Here is a 15,549-nt window from a genome sequence, read left to right on the forward strand (position 1 = left end):
GGGAGCGCGGCCACTTCCCGGCGCCCCGCGGGCAGAGCGGAGCGGAGCGGCGGCGCTGGGAGCGCTCCCGCCCGGCCCTGCCCGCCGCCTGCCCCGGCCATGGAGCTGCTCTGCGTGGAAGGGGCGCCCCGCGTGCCCCGGGCCGAGCGGGACCCGCAGCTGCTGGGCGACCGGCGGGTGCTGCAGAACCTGCTGAGCCAGGAGGAGCGCTACAGCCCGCACGCCTCCTACCTGCAGTGCGTGCAGAAGGAGATCAAGCCCTACATGCGGCGCATGCTGGCCTTTTGGATGCTCGAGGTGAGGGGCCTCCGCCGCTGCCCCCGGCCCGCCTGCGAGCGCCGGCGCCGCTCCGTGCCCTGCCCGGCTGCCCCGGGGCACGCGGGGCGGCCCCGGGGGCGCGCGGGGCTCCGGGCTCGGCGTGGGCTGCAGGGCGGCCGTTACCGGGGCTGCACGAGGCGGCTCCGGAGGCGGCTGCCCCGGTTTGCCCCGTCGCCGGGGCCGCAGCCCCCCGAGCCCCGCGGCTGGAGCTCCCCTCCCGGGAAGGGGCTGCCCCCCTCGCTGGGCGCGCGTCTTTGCTGAATGGGATGAASGCGCGCGGTTAAATGGGGCCAATTCTGCGACTAGCGGCCACTTCCCTAAGTTAAAAACGCGTGCAGCGCTCTGCGGGAAGCAGCTCGGCGCGGGAGACCTCGGGGGGCTCCGTCCGAGAGAGCGGCCGCGGCGGAGCGAGGTGACGGGCAGGACCCGGCTCCCGCGCGGCCGCTGCCCGCTGGAGCAAAGCGGAAAGCCGAATAACTTGCCTTTGGTAAAAGGCGTTTCCCGTTTTTGCTGGTCTCTTTCTGCAATTCCCTTTTCAGGGAGGTCAGTTGTCGTAGTGCCGCTTTGGAGCCTGCTCCCGTGGAGCTCTGAAGGCCGCTGCAAAGTAAATGGTGCTGAAGGCTTTCCATGAGCGGGCACTGAGCAAGACTGGAGACACAGAGCGTTTAGTCGCAGCCACGGGGACATGTGTTTGACCTGTGCACATGGGGTTAAATTCACTTGGAACTTGCAGAACTTGCACCTAGACCTGACTTGTCTCTTTTTTTTTTTTTTTTTCCCTGTGAAAACTGTGGGAAAAGAAAGGGAAAATGCCCCAAACAACAATCAGCCCTGTGCTGAGGAGCTTGTTCTTGGGATCTGTCGGTGGCGGGAGCGGTGGTGGTTGCTGCTGCTTGAGGAGAAACCCCGATATTTCTATGGTTGCATGAAAGAAGGAAGTAAAAATGAGCAGGGCTTTGGTGCTGGCCGTGAGATCAGAGCAGAGGACTGAAATCGAGAACTCCTGGATTCTGTTTAGGGCTGTGGTATGAGAAAGAGGAGGGGGAAGAAAGACCTGTGGGCTCGGCCATTGATTCCTCTCGTGTCTCTGGGCTGCGTGAGGTGGAGCTGCCAGAAGCGACRGTGGCTCCTGCAGTTATTGGGTCTCCAGCTGGAGATGCGCTGGAAACGGTGACTCCTGCGGAGGTCCCGGGGACCCGCGGAGAAGGAAACCACCAGCCTGCTGCTTGCCTGGCTGTAGAGATCCCCAGGGATCCCCAACAAGRGCAAGTGGAAGTACTGCTGCTCTGGCGTGTGCTCTTTCGAACCACCTCCCACTCTTGCTGCGTTCTGTAGGAAAGTGAACTCTTAAGGCTGGTCCAGTTTTCYGCTAGTCTAATTCCCCTCGAGCCCCAGGTTTACCCCTGCGGTTAACTTGCTCCTCAGCGCGACCGTGGTGCCAAAGCCCTTCAGACCAGCGTGAAGCACCTTGGCGCCCAGAGGCTTTGGAGCGGTCGCGCGGGCAGGATCCGCGGAGTCCGGCGCCCGTCGTAACCTCCTTTCCTGTCGCCGGCTTCTGTCAGGTGTGCGAGGAGCAGAAGTGCGAAGAAGAGGTCTTCCCCTTGGCCATGAACTACGTGGACCGCTACCTGTCGTCGGTGTGCGTGCGGAAGAGCCACCTGCAGCTCCTGGGAGCCGTGTGCATGCTGCTGGCCTCCAAGCTGCGCGAGACCATGCCGCTGACCGTGGAGAAGCTCTGCATTTACACGGACAATTCCATCACGCCGCAGCAGCTCCTGGTAACGCCCTGCCCCTGCCGACTCGTGCTGCCCCGTGGCCACGTCCCCACGTGCGCAGCCCCTCCTGCCCTCTCTCCTGCCCCTCCGGCGCCTTCCTCCGCGTTCCCYGTGCAGCCTTCCCGCTCCCTTGCCCCGGTGGATGTTGCTGCTTGTTGCTGGAGCCGCCTTCACCCCACACAGACGGGGTGGGAAGCGGCACCTCCGCGTTATCCCGGGAGCTCCCGGGCCTTGGAGCCGGTACAGGGCGCGCACCGGGGTCCCTCCCAGCCCCAGTGACAGCTCCAGAGAACAAAGGCCCCTGTCCGCGCTGCTGGTCGCMCACAGGGCCGGGGCGGCCACCCGGCATCCCTGCCTTGTGCTCGACACCGCATCCRGCGCCGGGGTTGCCTTTCTGCCTCCCTGGGAATACGAAGCGTTAAGCAGAGAATAACCAAGAAAAACTGGGTGGGAACTTGGTGACCCCGAATTCGCCTTGCTGGGTCGTGCTATCAAGGCTGGCAGAGCTGCCAAGGCGGTGAGGTCTGTAAAACAGGCTGGAAATAGCTGGAATTGCTGCTGCCCGGGGCCCGCTACGAGGCTTGGAGTTGGAGCAGGGCCGCTCGCCCAATAGGGCACGGTGGCGGCAGCTGTCTGCGCTCTGAAAGGCGAAAGGGTTCGTGCTGCTCTATAAAAGCTATTCACGGGGAAGAAAAGAGCCAAACCTCTGCGTCCAGCCTTGCCAACGGGAGAGGAAATTGGAGAAGCCCTTTCCTGGGGGCTTTCCGAGCTCTTAGATCAGAGCCCTCGGGAGGAAACAGCCACCTCGCTTCAAGTAACAAACATCCCTGGAGACMCTTTGTCCATTAGAATTTCTCAGGGTTAATCATCACCTTATTAAATACAAATGCTTTTTATTTTCTTTTTCCTAACCGGGGAGTGAGCGAGAAGGTCTGAGCGTGATTCATCCCCAAGGTGGAGGATGAACCCACAAAACTTTCAGGTGCAAATCAGAAAGCAGTTCTGGTCGCTGGGGGACTCCAGGATGAACATGGTTTTTCCAAGTGCCAATAGAGACCAGGGAAAATCCCCTCACCTGCATATTGCCTTCCCTGTAGTTATTTGTAGGTGCCTCTTCACGAAGTAGCATTCATGAAGAATGTAGATGGTTTCTTACCCTGAAAAATGGGTTGCAGTTGCATGTTCTCGCTCCTGTGTTTCCATCCTCTGTCTCCATATCAGATCCAGACTTAAAAGGGGATCTTGCTGTGGTGATCCTGCAGACACTTGCTTTTCTGGGTGCAAATCAGTGGATATCACCACTGGTTCTAATGGCTCCGTTGGCTGGGTCCTTGTCTGCAAGAGGGCCTTGGTGGACGTGTTGAATGCTTTTTCCATAGAGCCTGGATTGGCTTCGTTGTTGGGGGTTTTTGGGGTGTGGAGAAGGGCTTGTACCTGGAGGTCTCCTTTTTTATTTTCCCCTCTCCTGCTYGACTCTTGGGATACTTAGTGCAACACAAAGCAAAGATGCATTAGCGCGCATCTTGTCATCGTACTTCAGGGTGATGCAGCTGAAGTCAACAAGAATGACTTCATCTTGGGGGCCAAAAACCAATCTTGAGATAACCAAAGATGGCTTTTCAGGCAAATAGGATCGTTTTCTTTCCCAAAGCAATGGTCATGAGCATGCAGCATCCTGTTAGCTTGAAGCTGCAGAGTCTGGTCACTTGCGCTAACCAAATGATGGAGCAGAAGATGGACCAGGCACAGCCCTTAAATGAGACCTGAGGTAGGGGAGGACTCTTCCAGTAAATGTGCTCTGTAGGTTGTGACCTGGCGGTGGCATTTCCCAGCCCAGCACAAAGCTGGTTTAGCACATCCCACCTTGCTGGCCCTTTGCCGTCTGATCTAAAGAAGAAGCAGAGGTAACAYCTGAAGATACTTGAAAGGTTTGTCTTCGCTTGGGGACCCACCAAGAGTTAATGTCTTGATTACAAAAGCAGGATGAGCTGCTGTTTTCCTCCTCTGTGCTAATYGTGGTAATATTACTTCTCTTCTTTCACAACCTTGCAATGGAAGAGGGTGGGGAGGGAAGGRGAGCTTCTTCGTTAAGGCTGGACAATGGTACATCCTGGCCTCCAGTCATGGATSAGTGCCATTTCAGCTCCCAGCTTGTCCTTCCAGGCCTTTTCAAGGAAGCTGGCTCCCTTTTCCAGCAGGTTGGCATCATTCTCTTGAAGGGATGCTTGGCAGCAACTCAGCAGTCCAGAAAGGGCCCATTTAAACAAAATCTTGATGAAGTTATTCTGGGGAGAAGGAAATGATGCAACAAGGGACTTGTCCATTGGAGGAAGTTGGATTTCCGTCGGGGGTGTTATCTAACCTACCTTTCCTTTTTTCATAGAGACTTTTCTGGTCTGTGCAAGAGAGTGTCGAGCTGCTTGAGGACTGAGGGTTGAGGAGAGCAGCTGCTGTAGGTCTCCTTCACCTTTGGCTCGCTAGCAGCCACCTGGTTTGTCCCCAGTACGTCACTTTGGGGCAATGAGAAGGGATGATGCTTGAGCAGGGATGTTCAGTTGGGGTAGAGCATTGACTTCCCAGCTAAGTGTGTTGTGTGGATATCACACACACACTTCTGAAGCACACGCTTCAGAAGCACACTTCAGAAGCACACGCTTCTGCTTGTTGCCCAGGTGGGATGGTTGTTGCCATTGCCACCTTTGAAGTTGACATCTTCACGCTTGACGCTCAGTCTTGACGTCTGGTTGGGGAGTGGAAACCGCTGTTTGCGCCGAGCTTCTCCTCTGCAGAAGGGCTTTCGTGGCCACTCATTTCTGTAGCTCGGGTGCTGGGTGGGCTGGGTGGCCAACAGCAGCAGCGGCAGCTCTTCCCAGCCTCCGTTTGAGTCAGCTCRCGAGCTCGGCGGCGTGCAGCCCGTTCCTGCTCCGCCAGGGTCTCACCGAGCCTGCGACAGTGTAAAACGGCACCTTATCAACCGGGTGACAAAATCGAGCGCAACTTCCTTTCCGTGGCAGGGCCAGGGCTGCTGCGGGCAGGGCGCTGGGCCCCGCGCAGCCTCCCCCGCGTTGGCGCAGCCTCCCCGCTGTGGGACGAGGGCAGAACCCGGTGAACGGGGCGACTGTCGCTGCACAAAGCCGGTGTTGCTGCCGCGTCCCGGTCTGAGGTTGTGGAGCTGTGGGTTGAGTAAAACCTGCCTGCGTGTGAGCCGCTGCCAGAGTGTTGGGGACAGCGACCGGGGCTGGAGGCTCTTCCACGGCCGGAGGACTGTGCTCTGAGATCCCTCTGGAAGGGAGCAAAAGTGATAGGGAGTGGGGGTTCCTGCTTTGGTGCTGYTTGTTGTTATTGTCAAGTTGCGTGGCATTCAGCTGGGCCGGGGGACGAGCCCAGAGYGGGGAAACTCGGCTAGRGAAGTTTCTGCTGCTCAGTGTCCCRGCCTGGCGTGGGGATCCTGCAGAGGTTGGAGGGGTAGGATTGCTGTGGGGCAGCTGCAGCCTTCCAGCCGGAGGGTGGGATCCACCAGCTTGAGAAACAAAGGAGAAATTTCCACTTTTTTCCTCTTCTTCATTAGCCAGRCAGAGGCTGATTCAATTAAGTGCAAACAAAATGCCAGGAAAAGGATGTTTGCTGCAGAGCGGTGCTGCTGCTGCGGACCTGCCTGCTCATCTCCCGCAGCCTTTTGTTCTGCTTCTTCCACAGATAAGTGATTCAGAGGCTCCGAGCAGCAGGTCCCGGGGGCGGCAGGAGCCAGGCGAGGAGCGGGAGACTCTTCCCTGCGGGAAACCCTGGGAGCTGCTGCTGTTCCTCAGCTCCTGCCGCCTGCCCCGGGCACTGCTGGGTCTCAGCATCGGGCCTGTTGAAACGGGGTTTTTCAAGGACATGCTGAACCTCTGTGTTTGGCAGAGCGGTGCCTGCGTCCCGAGTGGCCGGGGTGGTGGGTCGGTGCTGGGGGAGCCTCAACGGCTGCGTGACATGGTGACATGCTCGTCCTGTGGTGACACGGGGCCTGGCGGCGCTGGCTGCAGCGCGGGGGCCGCCTTTCCTGGCCAGCCTGCCGGGTCCTTCTGGTGGCTTCCAGCTTGGTGACAGCTGGAGACAGAGCTCTCCACCCCTCGGGCCTTCCCTTGTGCCACCTTCAGCTACTGCAGGTTAAGCAGTGGTCAGCACTGGGGTTTCCTCCTTTTGTCCCTGCCTCATCCCATTTCAATCGCCCTGTTGTATCACGCACCCCAAACAACCCACGCYGTGATCCTGAGGGTCCAGAGTTTATGGCTAGGTTTCTTTCTGCCTTTTACCCTTAGGAGGRTTTGGCGTAAGGAATAGAAGGACCAGGGGGAGAGAAAGCAGGCTGGCCATCCCTGTGGGAGGCTCGCGACTGCATCCGAGCGAAATGCCGCTTACGGGGTGGAAAGGGCAGGCTGTGGGGTGGCAAGCGGAGCGTTGGGCCCGTGGGGGGTTAGGAACAGGTTGGGCAACGCCGATCATTTGAGCAACTCGGAGCTGGGCTTGTTGTGTAAGGGGAAAGAGCGGGTTTAAAAAARAGAGAGAGCGAAAATGGAGACGTGCCCTTGTGAAAAATCAATCTCACTTCTTGAAATTGGTCTCTGCTAGCACCCCTTCAGCACCTTGTGCAGAAGTGACCCTGTCATTTCAGGCTGTTTGACAAACAGGAGATGTTTTGCAGGGCAGGGCCAGGCCTCGGGGTGGGGGGTCTGGTTAACCATCCCCTTTGGCTTCATCCCCCCAGGCTGAGGGATGCTGGCCCTGCAGCCGGGCACGTGGAGGGGTCAGGGGGCCCAATGGCACCCAGAAACCAGACCTGGCTCACTGCTTTTCCAGGCGCTCCCGGGTCCTGCAGCGGGATCRRGAGGCTGCTCCTTCCTGCTGCTCTTCCCGAGGAGCTGCAGGCCTGTGCAAACCGTGCCGGGGCTTCATGGCAGCTCTGCCGAGCGCTGGCCCGCGGCTGGGCAGGGCTTGGGACCCAAGCCCAGCGCGCAAAGAGCCTGAGCAGATGAGAGGAGCAGCCCCGGCCCCGTGTGAAATCAGCGGGGGCGCTTGGGCCTTTCCTGCCATCTGTTCCCTACCTTGCGAGGGCTCCAGCTAGGGAAGCCGTGGTGGAAGTGCCTGTTCCTGGGCACCATGTGGGGCAGGGCCGTGGGGCTGGGCACGTGCGCTGGGAGCGCGCCGAGCCACGCGGGTGGCCGCAGAGCACGGGCTGAGGAGCTCCCCGGGAAGCGCCTGGGGATGCGGGGCCGGGCGCGCTGGCAGGTGTGATGAGTGGGAAGTGCTCGGCCCATCTGCCGTTCTGGAGCTCCGAGGTGCCGTGCCCGGTGTGTGCCGTCTGTCGGGCTGGTAGCCTCCCCGTTGGGCACCCAGGCGTGTCCCCGAGCTCACGGGCAATCCCAGATGTCACCACCAGTGATGAACGGGCTGCTCGGGGCAGCCCTGGGCGCTCCTGCTTCCACCTTCTCCTGGTTCTGCTCCTTCTGCAGAGGGGACCTGCTGCAGCCCCCCGGCATGGAGGAAGAGGATGGGGGCGGCCTCCCTGCTGCTCTCAGGGCTGGTTTTTCTCCCTGCGTTGGCTGCTCAGTAGCCTTGCAAAGCAGAGGAGCATCGGCGGCTAATCCCACTGCACCTCGGAAAGGAGAAACCAGATTTATCGCTTCCTCTTTTGATCTTCACTCCAAGCTTTGCAACAGCTCGAGCTTGGATTCGTGCCATAATCACAGAGCAGGGACGTTCCCTCTTCTCCTTCTGCCCTGTCTCATGGATTGCACTGTTTGACTGGCCCAGATAAGCTCTGTGCTTATCTGCCCTTGGATCTGGTGCGTGTTTCTGGTGGGCCTGGGCCAGCCGGGTAAGATGTTGTCTCTCTCTCTGACTGTGCAGGACTGGGAGATGTTAGTCCTGGAGAAGCTAAAGTGGGACCTCGTGTCCGTGATAGCGAACGACTTCTTGGCTCACATCCTCTACCACCTCCCGCTGCCAAAGGACAAGATGGAGCTGGTGAAGAAACACGCGCAGACCTTCATCGCCTTGTGTGCCACAGGTCGGTGCCTCCGCGGGAGCCGTGCGGCCCCCGTGGGCGGGCAGGGCAGGTTGAATCTGAGCTTTATCAGCTAAGTCACTAGAGCAGCAGCATCKTTGGGGCTGGGACGAGCCTGGAGAAGGAGCTTCTGGGAGCCTGCAGCTCTGATACGGAGCCTGTCTTCCTTGTTGCTTCACTCCGTTTCTGCCCGCTCTGTCCRGCCCTCGCTCCTGTTGCAGGGAGTTCAGTCCCAAGACGTCCCAGGGCGCACACGTACTTGCTCATGGCTCATTCCTGCCTCTTGTGCTGCCGTCCCCATTCTAGATTACACTTTTGCTCTGTACCCGCCGTCCATGATCGCAACCGGCAGCATTGGAGCCGCCATGCACGGTCTCACCGTCTCCCTGGATGACTTCAGCGGGGAGGCCGTCACCGAGCTGCTGGCCAGCATCACCGGCACCGAGGTGGTGAGTGCTCCACGCCCTGCCTCCCTCTGCCCCGTGTTCTTCTGCGGGGCTCGTGTTGTCTGCCATGGGGCTGGGCTGGGCTGGGGCTGGGCTGAGCTGGGTTTGAGCAGGGCCTGCAGATCAGGGAGCGTCTCCAAACGCAGCGATGGGTCCTGGGCCCGGAACCTCAGTCCGGCCCCTTGCTGGGCTCTGCTCTGCCTGTCCAGCTGCCCGCGAGAAGCACAAAGGGCAGCGGCTGTCGGCCGGGCAGACAGGTGTCGGCGGGATCGGGTTGACGCGCTGGGACGGGGCCGGGCTCCGCATCTGCTCCTCTCGGCCGGTGTCTGGTTACCCGGCGGCCGAGGCATCGGCTGGGCATGCGGGTGACCACGGGGATCTACCTGTCCCTCCTCTGCCCTCCCCCTAGGGAAGGGGGCCCCAAGGAGACCCCCGGGCTCCAGATCGCTACAGCGAAGAAATCAGGAGCCTTCCTCCTGCCGGGGCCTCTTCTGGCCTGCGAATCTGCTCTTTGCTGCTGCCCGCGCGCCGGCAGCCGCGCGGGGTCGGTTGCAGTCCCCCGACAGCAGCGCTGGGAATTGGAGGAGGCGCCTGCGCTGCCGGGGGCCGGGACCTGGCACTGTCTGCGTGTGCGGGACGGGGCCGCCTGTTCTCTTAGCACGAGCTGGGATTTTTTTTTATTTATTTGTTGTTTGAGCCTTTTTTTAAGCAGTGGATCGGCGCGGCCAGCTGCTCTCAAGCTGCTGCGGTGAGTGGGGCAGGGGCTCAAACCTGCCCTGGGAGCAGAGCGGGTCGGAGGCAGCGGAGGAACAGGTGGAAAGCAGGGAAGGGAGCTGAGGAAGGTTCCCTCCCTTCCACCCTCCTCTGCCTCCAGCCCTGCTGCTCCTGAGCCCTTCCCCACCTGCTCTGGGACTCGGTTTCCCTGTTGGCTTCAGCAGGGAGGGACCTGGTTCCTGCAGGTGGGAATGCCCAAATGCCCCCAGCCGGGGCTGCTCCCTGCTGGAGGTGCCGGAGCTCAGGAGAGGCTGGCACTGCTCCACACCCGCTGATTCCCAGGCCCCGCGGGATTCCCGACGGCTCCCGGAGAGCCCGAGGAGGAGCTGGGACCCCCGCGCTGGGCACGGCGACGCTGGCGCCCCGGTGCAGCTGCCTGCGCGGAGCCCGGGAGCAGCTTCTAGGCTCGTGTCCCCTCAGCTCCCCGCGGGGTCAGCGCAGACACCACGGGAACGGGCCCCGCTGGATGGTGCCCCGGACGGGGACCCCTGGGCTCGCGCGGTCGCCTCCGCCCCTGCTGAGGCCGTTGCGCGAGGCGCCTGCGGTGGAAGGGTTAGAGGCTGCGCTTACTGGAAACGYGCCGGGAAGGGGAGGTGGGCGTTGCTATTTTTGCTCGCCACATCCTCTGACAGTTTCTAAGAACCCTGGCGGATTCCTGGTAAGAGATCTCGCTGTGCGACAGCCTCCAGCGAGCGCGCGGAGGCCGCCCGGCCTCGCAAGGTGCCACCTTCGCCCAGGCCGGTCCCGCCGAGCGCTGCCCTCCGGAGCCGCCTCCGGCTGCGTCGCGGCCCCGTCGGCTGCCAGAGTTTCCTCATCTGCTTATAGCTCGGGGCTGCCTTCATCGCAGGAACAGGTCTCAGCTTTGTTAGCAGCAGAAGGCGACAGCCCATGGGGCTGCTCTGCGTCCTGCAGCCTGTGGGGCTCGTGTGTCCCCTGGGCCCTGGCTGCCCGGCCCCACGGAGGCTCCGGGGGGACCCTGGCTTGGAGTCCGCGGTGGTCGGACGCCCCGTGCGTTCGTGGCGCCGTCCCCGCTGTGGGAGCAGCAGCGCTCAGGGGGTCTGGGGGGCTGCATGCCCTGATGCTGAAACCACGCGTGGCCTCCGAGCAGGCACTGGGATGTGTGGGGGCTCTGCAGGAAAGGAAGGAGCCAGCAGAGCCGTCCCTTCGGAGGGGACCGAGGCGCAGTGGGGTGGAGATGTTGGTGGCAGGAGGAGGCCCCTCTTGTCCCGCGTGTGCTGAGGGGCTGCAGGGGCTCGGGGCTGAGGCCTCCCTGGTGTCTCCTCTCCCCAGGACTGCCTCAAGGCCTGTCAGGAGCAGATCGAGGCCGCCTTGGCCGAGAGCCTGAAGCAGGTGTCCCAGAGCCAACAGGAGTACAGAGCCTCCAAGACTGCTGCTTACCCCGCCAGCCAGCCCACCGGGACGCCCACAGACGTCACGGACATCAACCTGTGACCCGGCTCCCCTTCCCGAGAGCCGCCCAGCCCCRTGAGAGCAGGACCTTGCCCTGGACACCCAAAGCTCTTTGGCTTCCACCTGCCCGTCCACCAGCCCTGTCCGTTTGGAGCCCGCTGAGGATTTGCTCGCCTTGCTGGATGCAGGAGGGCTCCGTGCTGGCCCATCACAGCTCCTAGTGCTGGACAGGGGCAGCGGGGGGGTTTGGGGACCCTCGTGATGAGCCGTCGAGGTGGGTGCGGGAGGCTCAGTGGCTTCTGCAGGTGGCAGGGGTGAGGTGACCGTTTCATGGAGGTGGGACTCAGGAAGAGCTGGGGAGGGGGTGCACAATCCAAAACCAAGTTGTAAAAAGTTTCTCCGTTCGCGTTCCCCTTAGCCCGGGTGGCCGCTCGTCGCTGTCCCCCCGTTACCCCCGCAGCCCTGGGGGGGCCATCGGAAAGGCAGAGGGAGCCTCGCGCTCGGCTTCCCCACCAAAATATCCGTAACCCCCCTCCTGCTCCCCCCTGGGGGCTGCGGGACTGTGCGACCCCCGAGGGCGGAACAGGGCTCTGGGCGCCCGGGGCTCCGGTGGTCCTTGTCACRTAGAGGCGGCCGGGGGGCGAGCGGCGCGGCGGCTTCTGCGGCGGGAATCGTGCGGTAATCGTGTGGGAATCGTGTGCCTTGTGTCTCGCTGCGTTGGCCGTGGGGGCTGCGGGTTCTGCCTTGCTCCAGGGACGTGTCCCCAGGGCCGGGGCTGCCGCTGCCCCCCCAGGCTGCTTAATTTATTAGTGACTGCTGGGAAAGGGGAGGGAGGGAAACTCGCCTTCCTTGCTGGGGCCGGGCTGCCGCGTCCCCCCCTGCCTAAAGTGCCTTTTCGTCCCCTCCGCGGGCCCTCGCCCTGGAAGCGGGTTCCGTGGCCGGTGTGTTTTCGGCAGGGGAGCCGTCAGCCCTGACGTTCCCCGGCCCGTTTGAATGTGCTGCTATCGCGCGGCCCACGGCGAGGGGCCGCTCTGCATCCCCCGGGCTTTGCGGCGGGTCCTGGGGGGGGAAGCCGCTGCCCCCTTCAGTCGGAGGGTGACTGCGTTTCTGTTGTGTTCTTGTTGATCCTGTTAGTTTTTATAAAAGTGTTTTTTTTTTTTTTAAGGAAAAAATAATGCTGCTTTTCTAAGAGAGGACCATTAAATTGTAGTGTTGTATTAACAAAGAGAAGCCAGAGGCGCTGCRGGGACGGGAGGCAGCGGTCGGTGCTCGGCGGCCCCGACGCGGGCAGCTGGGGCTGTTGCCTTCCTGGGATGTGGAGGAGGCTTCGGCACCGCTCCCTCCTGCCGCGGGAACGGGAGCCTTGGGCTGCTGCAGGAGCCCGGGCTGCTCGTCTGCCGCCRGCGTCTGCCAAGGGGCCATCTGCCACTGAGCCCTGCGAGCAGGGAGGGGAGCACAGAGCCTGGCTCGACTGCAGGAAAGGAATTATATATATAAAGGAGTTTTTAATTTAAGAGTAAACTGGTTTGGTGTTYGCATGCAAGAGTCCCACTGCTGGGAGAATCAGAGGGCCATATGACGTTGCAATAAAGTATTTTAAACAGATGCCAGCGGGTCCCGGTTCTTCCCTTTGGAAGTTGCTCTGCGGAGGGTGGGGGGCAGCGATGACCCCCCGCTCYGGGACGGAGCTGCTCTCCCTGCTCCTGGGGGGCTCCCATGACCCGGGGCACCAGGAGGGGCAGCGGGTGCGAGGGACTGGGGCGGAGGGGGGACCTGGGGACGTTGGCGCTGGAGCGCGGACGATGTCACGGAGACGGAGCAAGGCTGGAGGTTTCCCACGGGGCCTCTCCCGTGACCCTTCAGATGCCAGCGGAGGTGACACAGGCCCGGGCAGGGAGCGGGCGCCGAGCGCCCCGGCACAACCTGCGCGGGTGCCCGCCCTCCACCTCTCCCCGCTGCCTGGCTCCTTAAAGGAGGCAAAAGCAGGAAGATGCGGGGGGAAAGCACCATGTGCCACGGMGTGTGAGCACCCAAGGGCGCCACGTGCCGCCTGGCTTCAGCGGCTGCTGCTCCGTGGGAGGGCAGGGAGAAGGTGCCGGGCCTGGGGGGGCCGTGCAAGGCCCTGGCTGGGCACAGGGCAGCGGCTCCTCTCCCGGTGCCGCCTGCAGGACTCGGCCCCTTGCAGGGCAGGGCCGGGGTCTCACAACCGGGCAGGACCCCGGACCAGTGCAGTGAGGCCTAGGCCCTCAGCAGCTTCCTGGGAGCTGGGAAATCCCTGCTGGGGGCTCCTGGGTGTGGGGGACCCCAAACCTTGCCCCAGGGCAGCACACAGGACTGCTCAAACGCAGCCCCGAGGGGTTGGGAGGAAGGAGGGTGTGGAAAGGCCCTGGGAGCAGCAGAGGCGGCTGCACCAGCCCGGCCCTCGGGAGCCCTTCAGGCAGCRGCGTTTTCACCCCTCGCACCCTGGGGAACCCGCCCCGACCTCGCTGCTGTTTCTGCCCCACAGCACCTGCTCTGCTGGGTGGGAGCCACTGACAGGACAARGGGCAGTGGGTACAAGGCGAAACCCAGGCAGGTCCAGCTGCAGGGGAGGAAGAACCTCTGCACTGTGAGAGTGAGATCCCCAGCACAGGCTGTCCAGGGAGGCTGGGGAGGCTCCTTCTCTGGAGATCTTCCAAAGCCACCTGGATGCCACCCTSTGCCATGWGCTCAGGGTGTCCCTGCTGGAGCAGGAGGCTGGACTGGACGACCTCCACCAGCCTCTTCCACCCCCGACCTTCCTGTGATTGCGGCAGCTCCGCAGGGAGGCTCCAGCTCGTGGCTTTGCTCTGCCACCCGCTGGGGACAGGGGCAGGAGCAGATGGGCCGAGGCAGGGCCCCGCTGCGGGCGCAGCTGACGGGGCCACCCAGGGCTGCCGCACAGAGCTCAGCTTTTATTCTCCAAGTGGGAACAGGCCAAACGCTCCTGTTCTCCTGGCGGGCCCTGGTGGGACAAGGGACCACCCTGTCCTGTGATGAGCAGCATGAAGAAGGCAGTCCGGCTCAGGGGATGCTCCCAGTGCCCAGGCYGGAGCGGTGGGATCTCGGGGATGAAACTCGCCGCACCTCCCGGCGCCTCCGCTGCCCTGCGGAGCTCCCCRCTGCCCCCAGCCCCGGCCGGCACGAGGCCCCGGAGCAGCTCGGGGCAGCAGCTGCCCCTGCCTCCCCCTCACTCCATGGGCACCGGCTCCTGCCCCTCCACATCCCGGCTCTTGGAGTTCATGAGCTCCCTCCGGATCTCCAGAGAGATCTGGGGGTGGCTGTGGACCTTGAGCAGCTCCAGCAAGGCCTCCTTCTGCTCCGAGGAYAGGTCCTCCTTGTAGCGCTGGGCGAAGGCCAGGAAGCTCTGGTGCCAGAGCACGGGCAGGACGCGCTGCTCCGTGCGGAAGGCCAGGAAGTGGAAGACGAGCGCATCCACCACGCGGAAGGGCAGCGCGTACTTCTTGTCRACGAGCAGGCGCAGGAAGATGCTGTTGGCGCCGCTGTACTGCAGCTCGGCGATCTTCAGCATGGCAGCGCTGCGGGCAGGGGGGCACCTCAGCCCGCCGAACCCCCCGCCCGCCCCGCCGCCGCCCGGGGCTCCCGGGAGGCTCCCGCCGCCGCCCGGGGCTCCCGGGAGGCTCCCGCCGCCCGGCGCCGCCGCCTCACCTGGCGTGAAGGACGGGGATGGAGCACTTGGCGAGGATGCTGCCCACGATGATGGCCTCGCGCAGGGTGCACGTGCCCGACTCGCACAGCGGGATGAGGATCCCTGCAGGGCGGGAAGCATCAGGCACTGCGGGCCTCAAGCTGCCTTCCGTCCCGGGATCCCAGGATATCCGCAGCTCCCCCATCGCTTGATGCCATGGGAGGCCCAGCATCCTCTTCCTCCCTCCTTGTCACATATTTAGCGCCGTGTTTCAGACACGCGCAACGTGAACGCGGGGGGGGACGTTACCTTTGAACCAGGCCCCCGGCTTGAACAAGGCCTTCTTCAAAGCCATGTAGAGGTGGAAGTTGAGGCGCTTGTACTCGGCAATGTCGTCCCTGACCCGAGGCAGCAGCACCAGGTTGTAGAACCTCTGGGCCATCCTTTCTTTCAGGTTGGATGAAAATATCCTGGAAAAGGCAAAGCCCGAAGCTAGCTGTGATCTAGGCAGCACACGAGCAGGTCCTGGAACAAGTAACCACAGTTAGATCCCTTAAAACACCTGAGCTCAGGGATCCCCAGCACTCCCTTCACCTGGGCAGGAGGCAGCTACTGTTCTATTAACATTTATATCTGTTATTAATTTGCAAGGCAAAACAAAGAGGAAAACCTGCAATGGGCACCTCGCAGACCCTGTCCTACCTCGTTGCCTGGTACATGGCAGCTGCCGTCCACGTCTCCGGCTCCGTGATATAGAGGATCTGTTCCCAGTTGGATAAGGCAGGAATGATTTTAAAGGCCTTGGGAAGTTTGCCACTCCGGTATTTGGACAGGACCTTTAAAAAGGAAGAAAGGGACGGATGCGAGCGGGGCTGGGATGGAGCGGGAGCGAGAGCCGGAGCGCTGGGACGTGCCGGGGGCTGTGGAGGCGCTCACCTCCCGCACGCCCCGATAGACCTCCAGCACGCGGGGGTCGAGCTGGGGCAGGGGGCAGCCCCCCGCCTCCGACAGCGCCGACGCCACCTCCGTCTGCTTCTCCGTCAGCTTCTCCATGATGATGTCGGCCAGGGTGCGCCTGCGGCAGCGGGAGTGTGAGGGGGGGCAGGATGCGGGGAG

The 15,549-nt window shown here is 62.5% G+C and overlaps 3 protein-coding genes across 3 annotated transcripts in view; 2 read left to right on the forward strand and 1 right to left on the reverse strand.

The window, feature by feature from the left end:
• The first annotated feature begins 82 nt into the window (after positions 1-82).
• CCND3 (cyclin D3) lies at positions 83-11,006 on the forward strand. Its single transcript, XM_026053164.1, has 5 exons — positions 83-297; positions 1,881-2,096; positions 7,980-8,139; positions 8,443-8,585; positions 10,647-11,006. Exons 1-5 carry the CDS (start codon positions 100-102, stop codon positions 10,806-10,808), a joined length of 879 nt encoding a protein of 292 aa, XP_025908949.1. The 5' UTR covers positions 83-99; the 3' UTR covers positions 10,809-11,006.
• A 2,942-nt stretch (positions 11,007-13,948) lies between these two features.
• BYSL (bystin like) lies at positions 13,949-15,511 on the reverse strand. The gene is made up of 5 exons (XM_026053165.1): positions 15,370-15,511; positions 15,136-15,269; positions 14,743-14,903; positions 14,454-14,556; positions 13,949-14,323 (listed from the first exon to the last, which is right to left on the reverse strand). The coding sequence occupies exons 1-5, from the start codon at positions 15,484-15,486 to the stop codon at positions 13,975-13,977; spliced, it is 864 nt and encodes a 287-aa protein (XP_025908950.1). The 5' UTR covers positions 15,487-15,511; the 3' UTR covers positions 13,949-13,974.
• MED20 (mediator complex subunit 20) overlaps positions 15,491-15,549 on the forward strand; it is a 5,417-nt gene continuing 5,358 nt past the window's right edge. Inside the window, exon 1 of the mRNA XM_026053083.1 lies at positions 15,491-15,522. Within this exon, the coding sequence (XP_025908868.1) occupies positions 15,491-15,522 (32 nt within the window). The remainder of the gene's footprint in view (positions 15,523-15,549) is intronic.

This window comes from Nothoprocta perdicaria, unplaced genomic scaffold (genome assembly GCF_003342845.1).
Source record: "Nothoprocta perdicaria isolate Ctin4 unplaced genomic scaffold, notPer1 scaffold_97, whole genome shotgun sequence".
NCBI classification, from domain to species: Eukaryota; Metazoa; Chordata; class Aves; order Tinamiformes; family Tinamidae; genus Nothoprocta; species Nothoprocta perdicaria.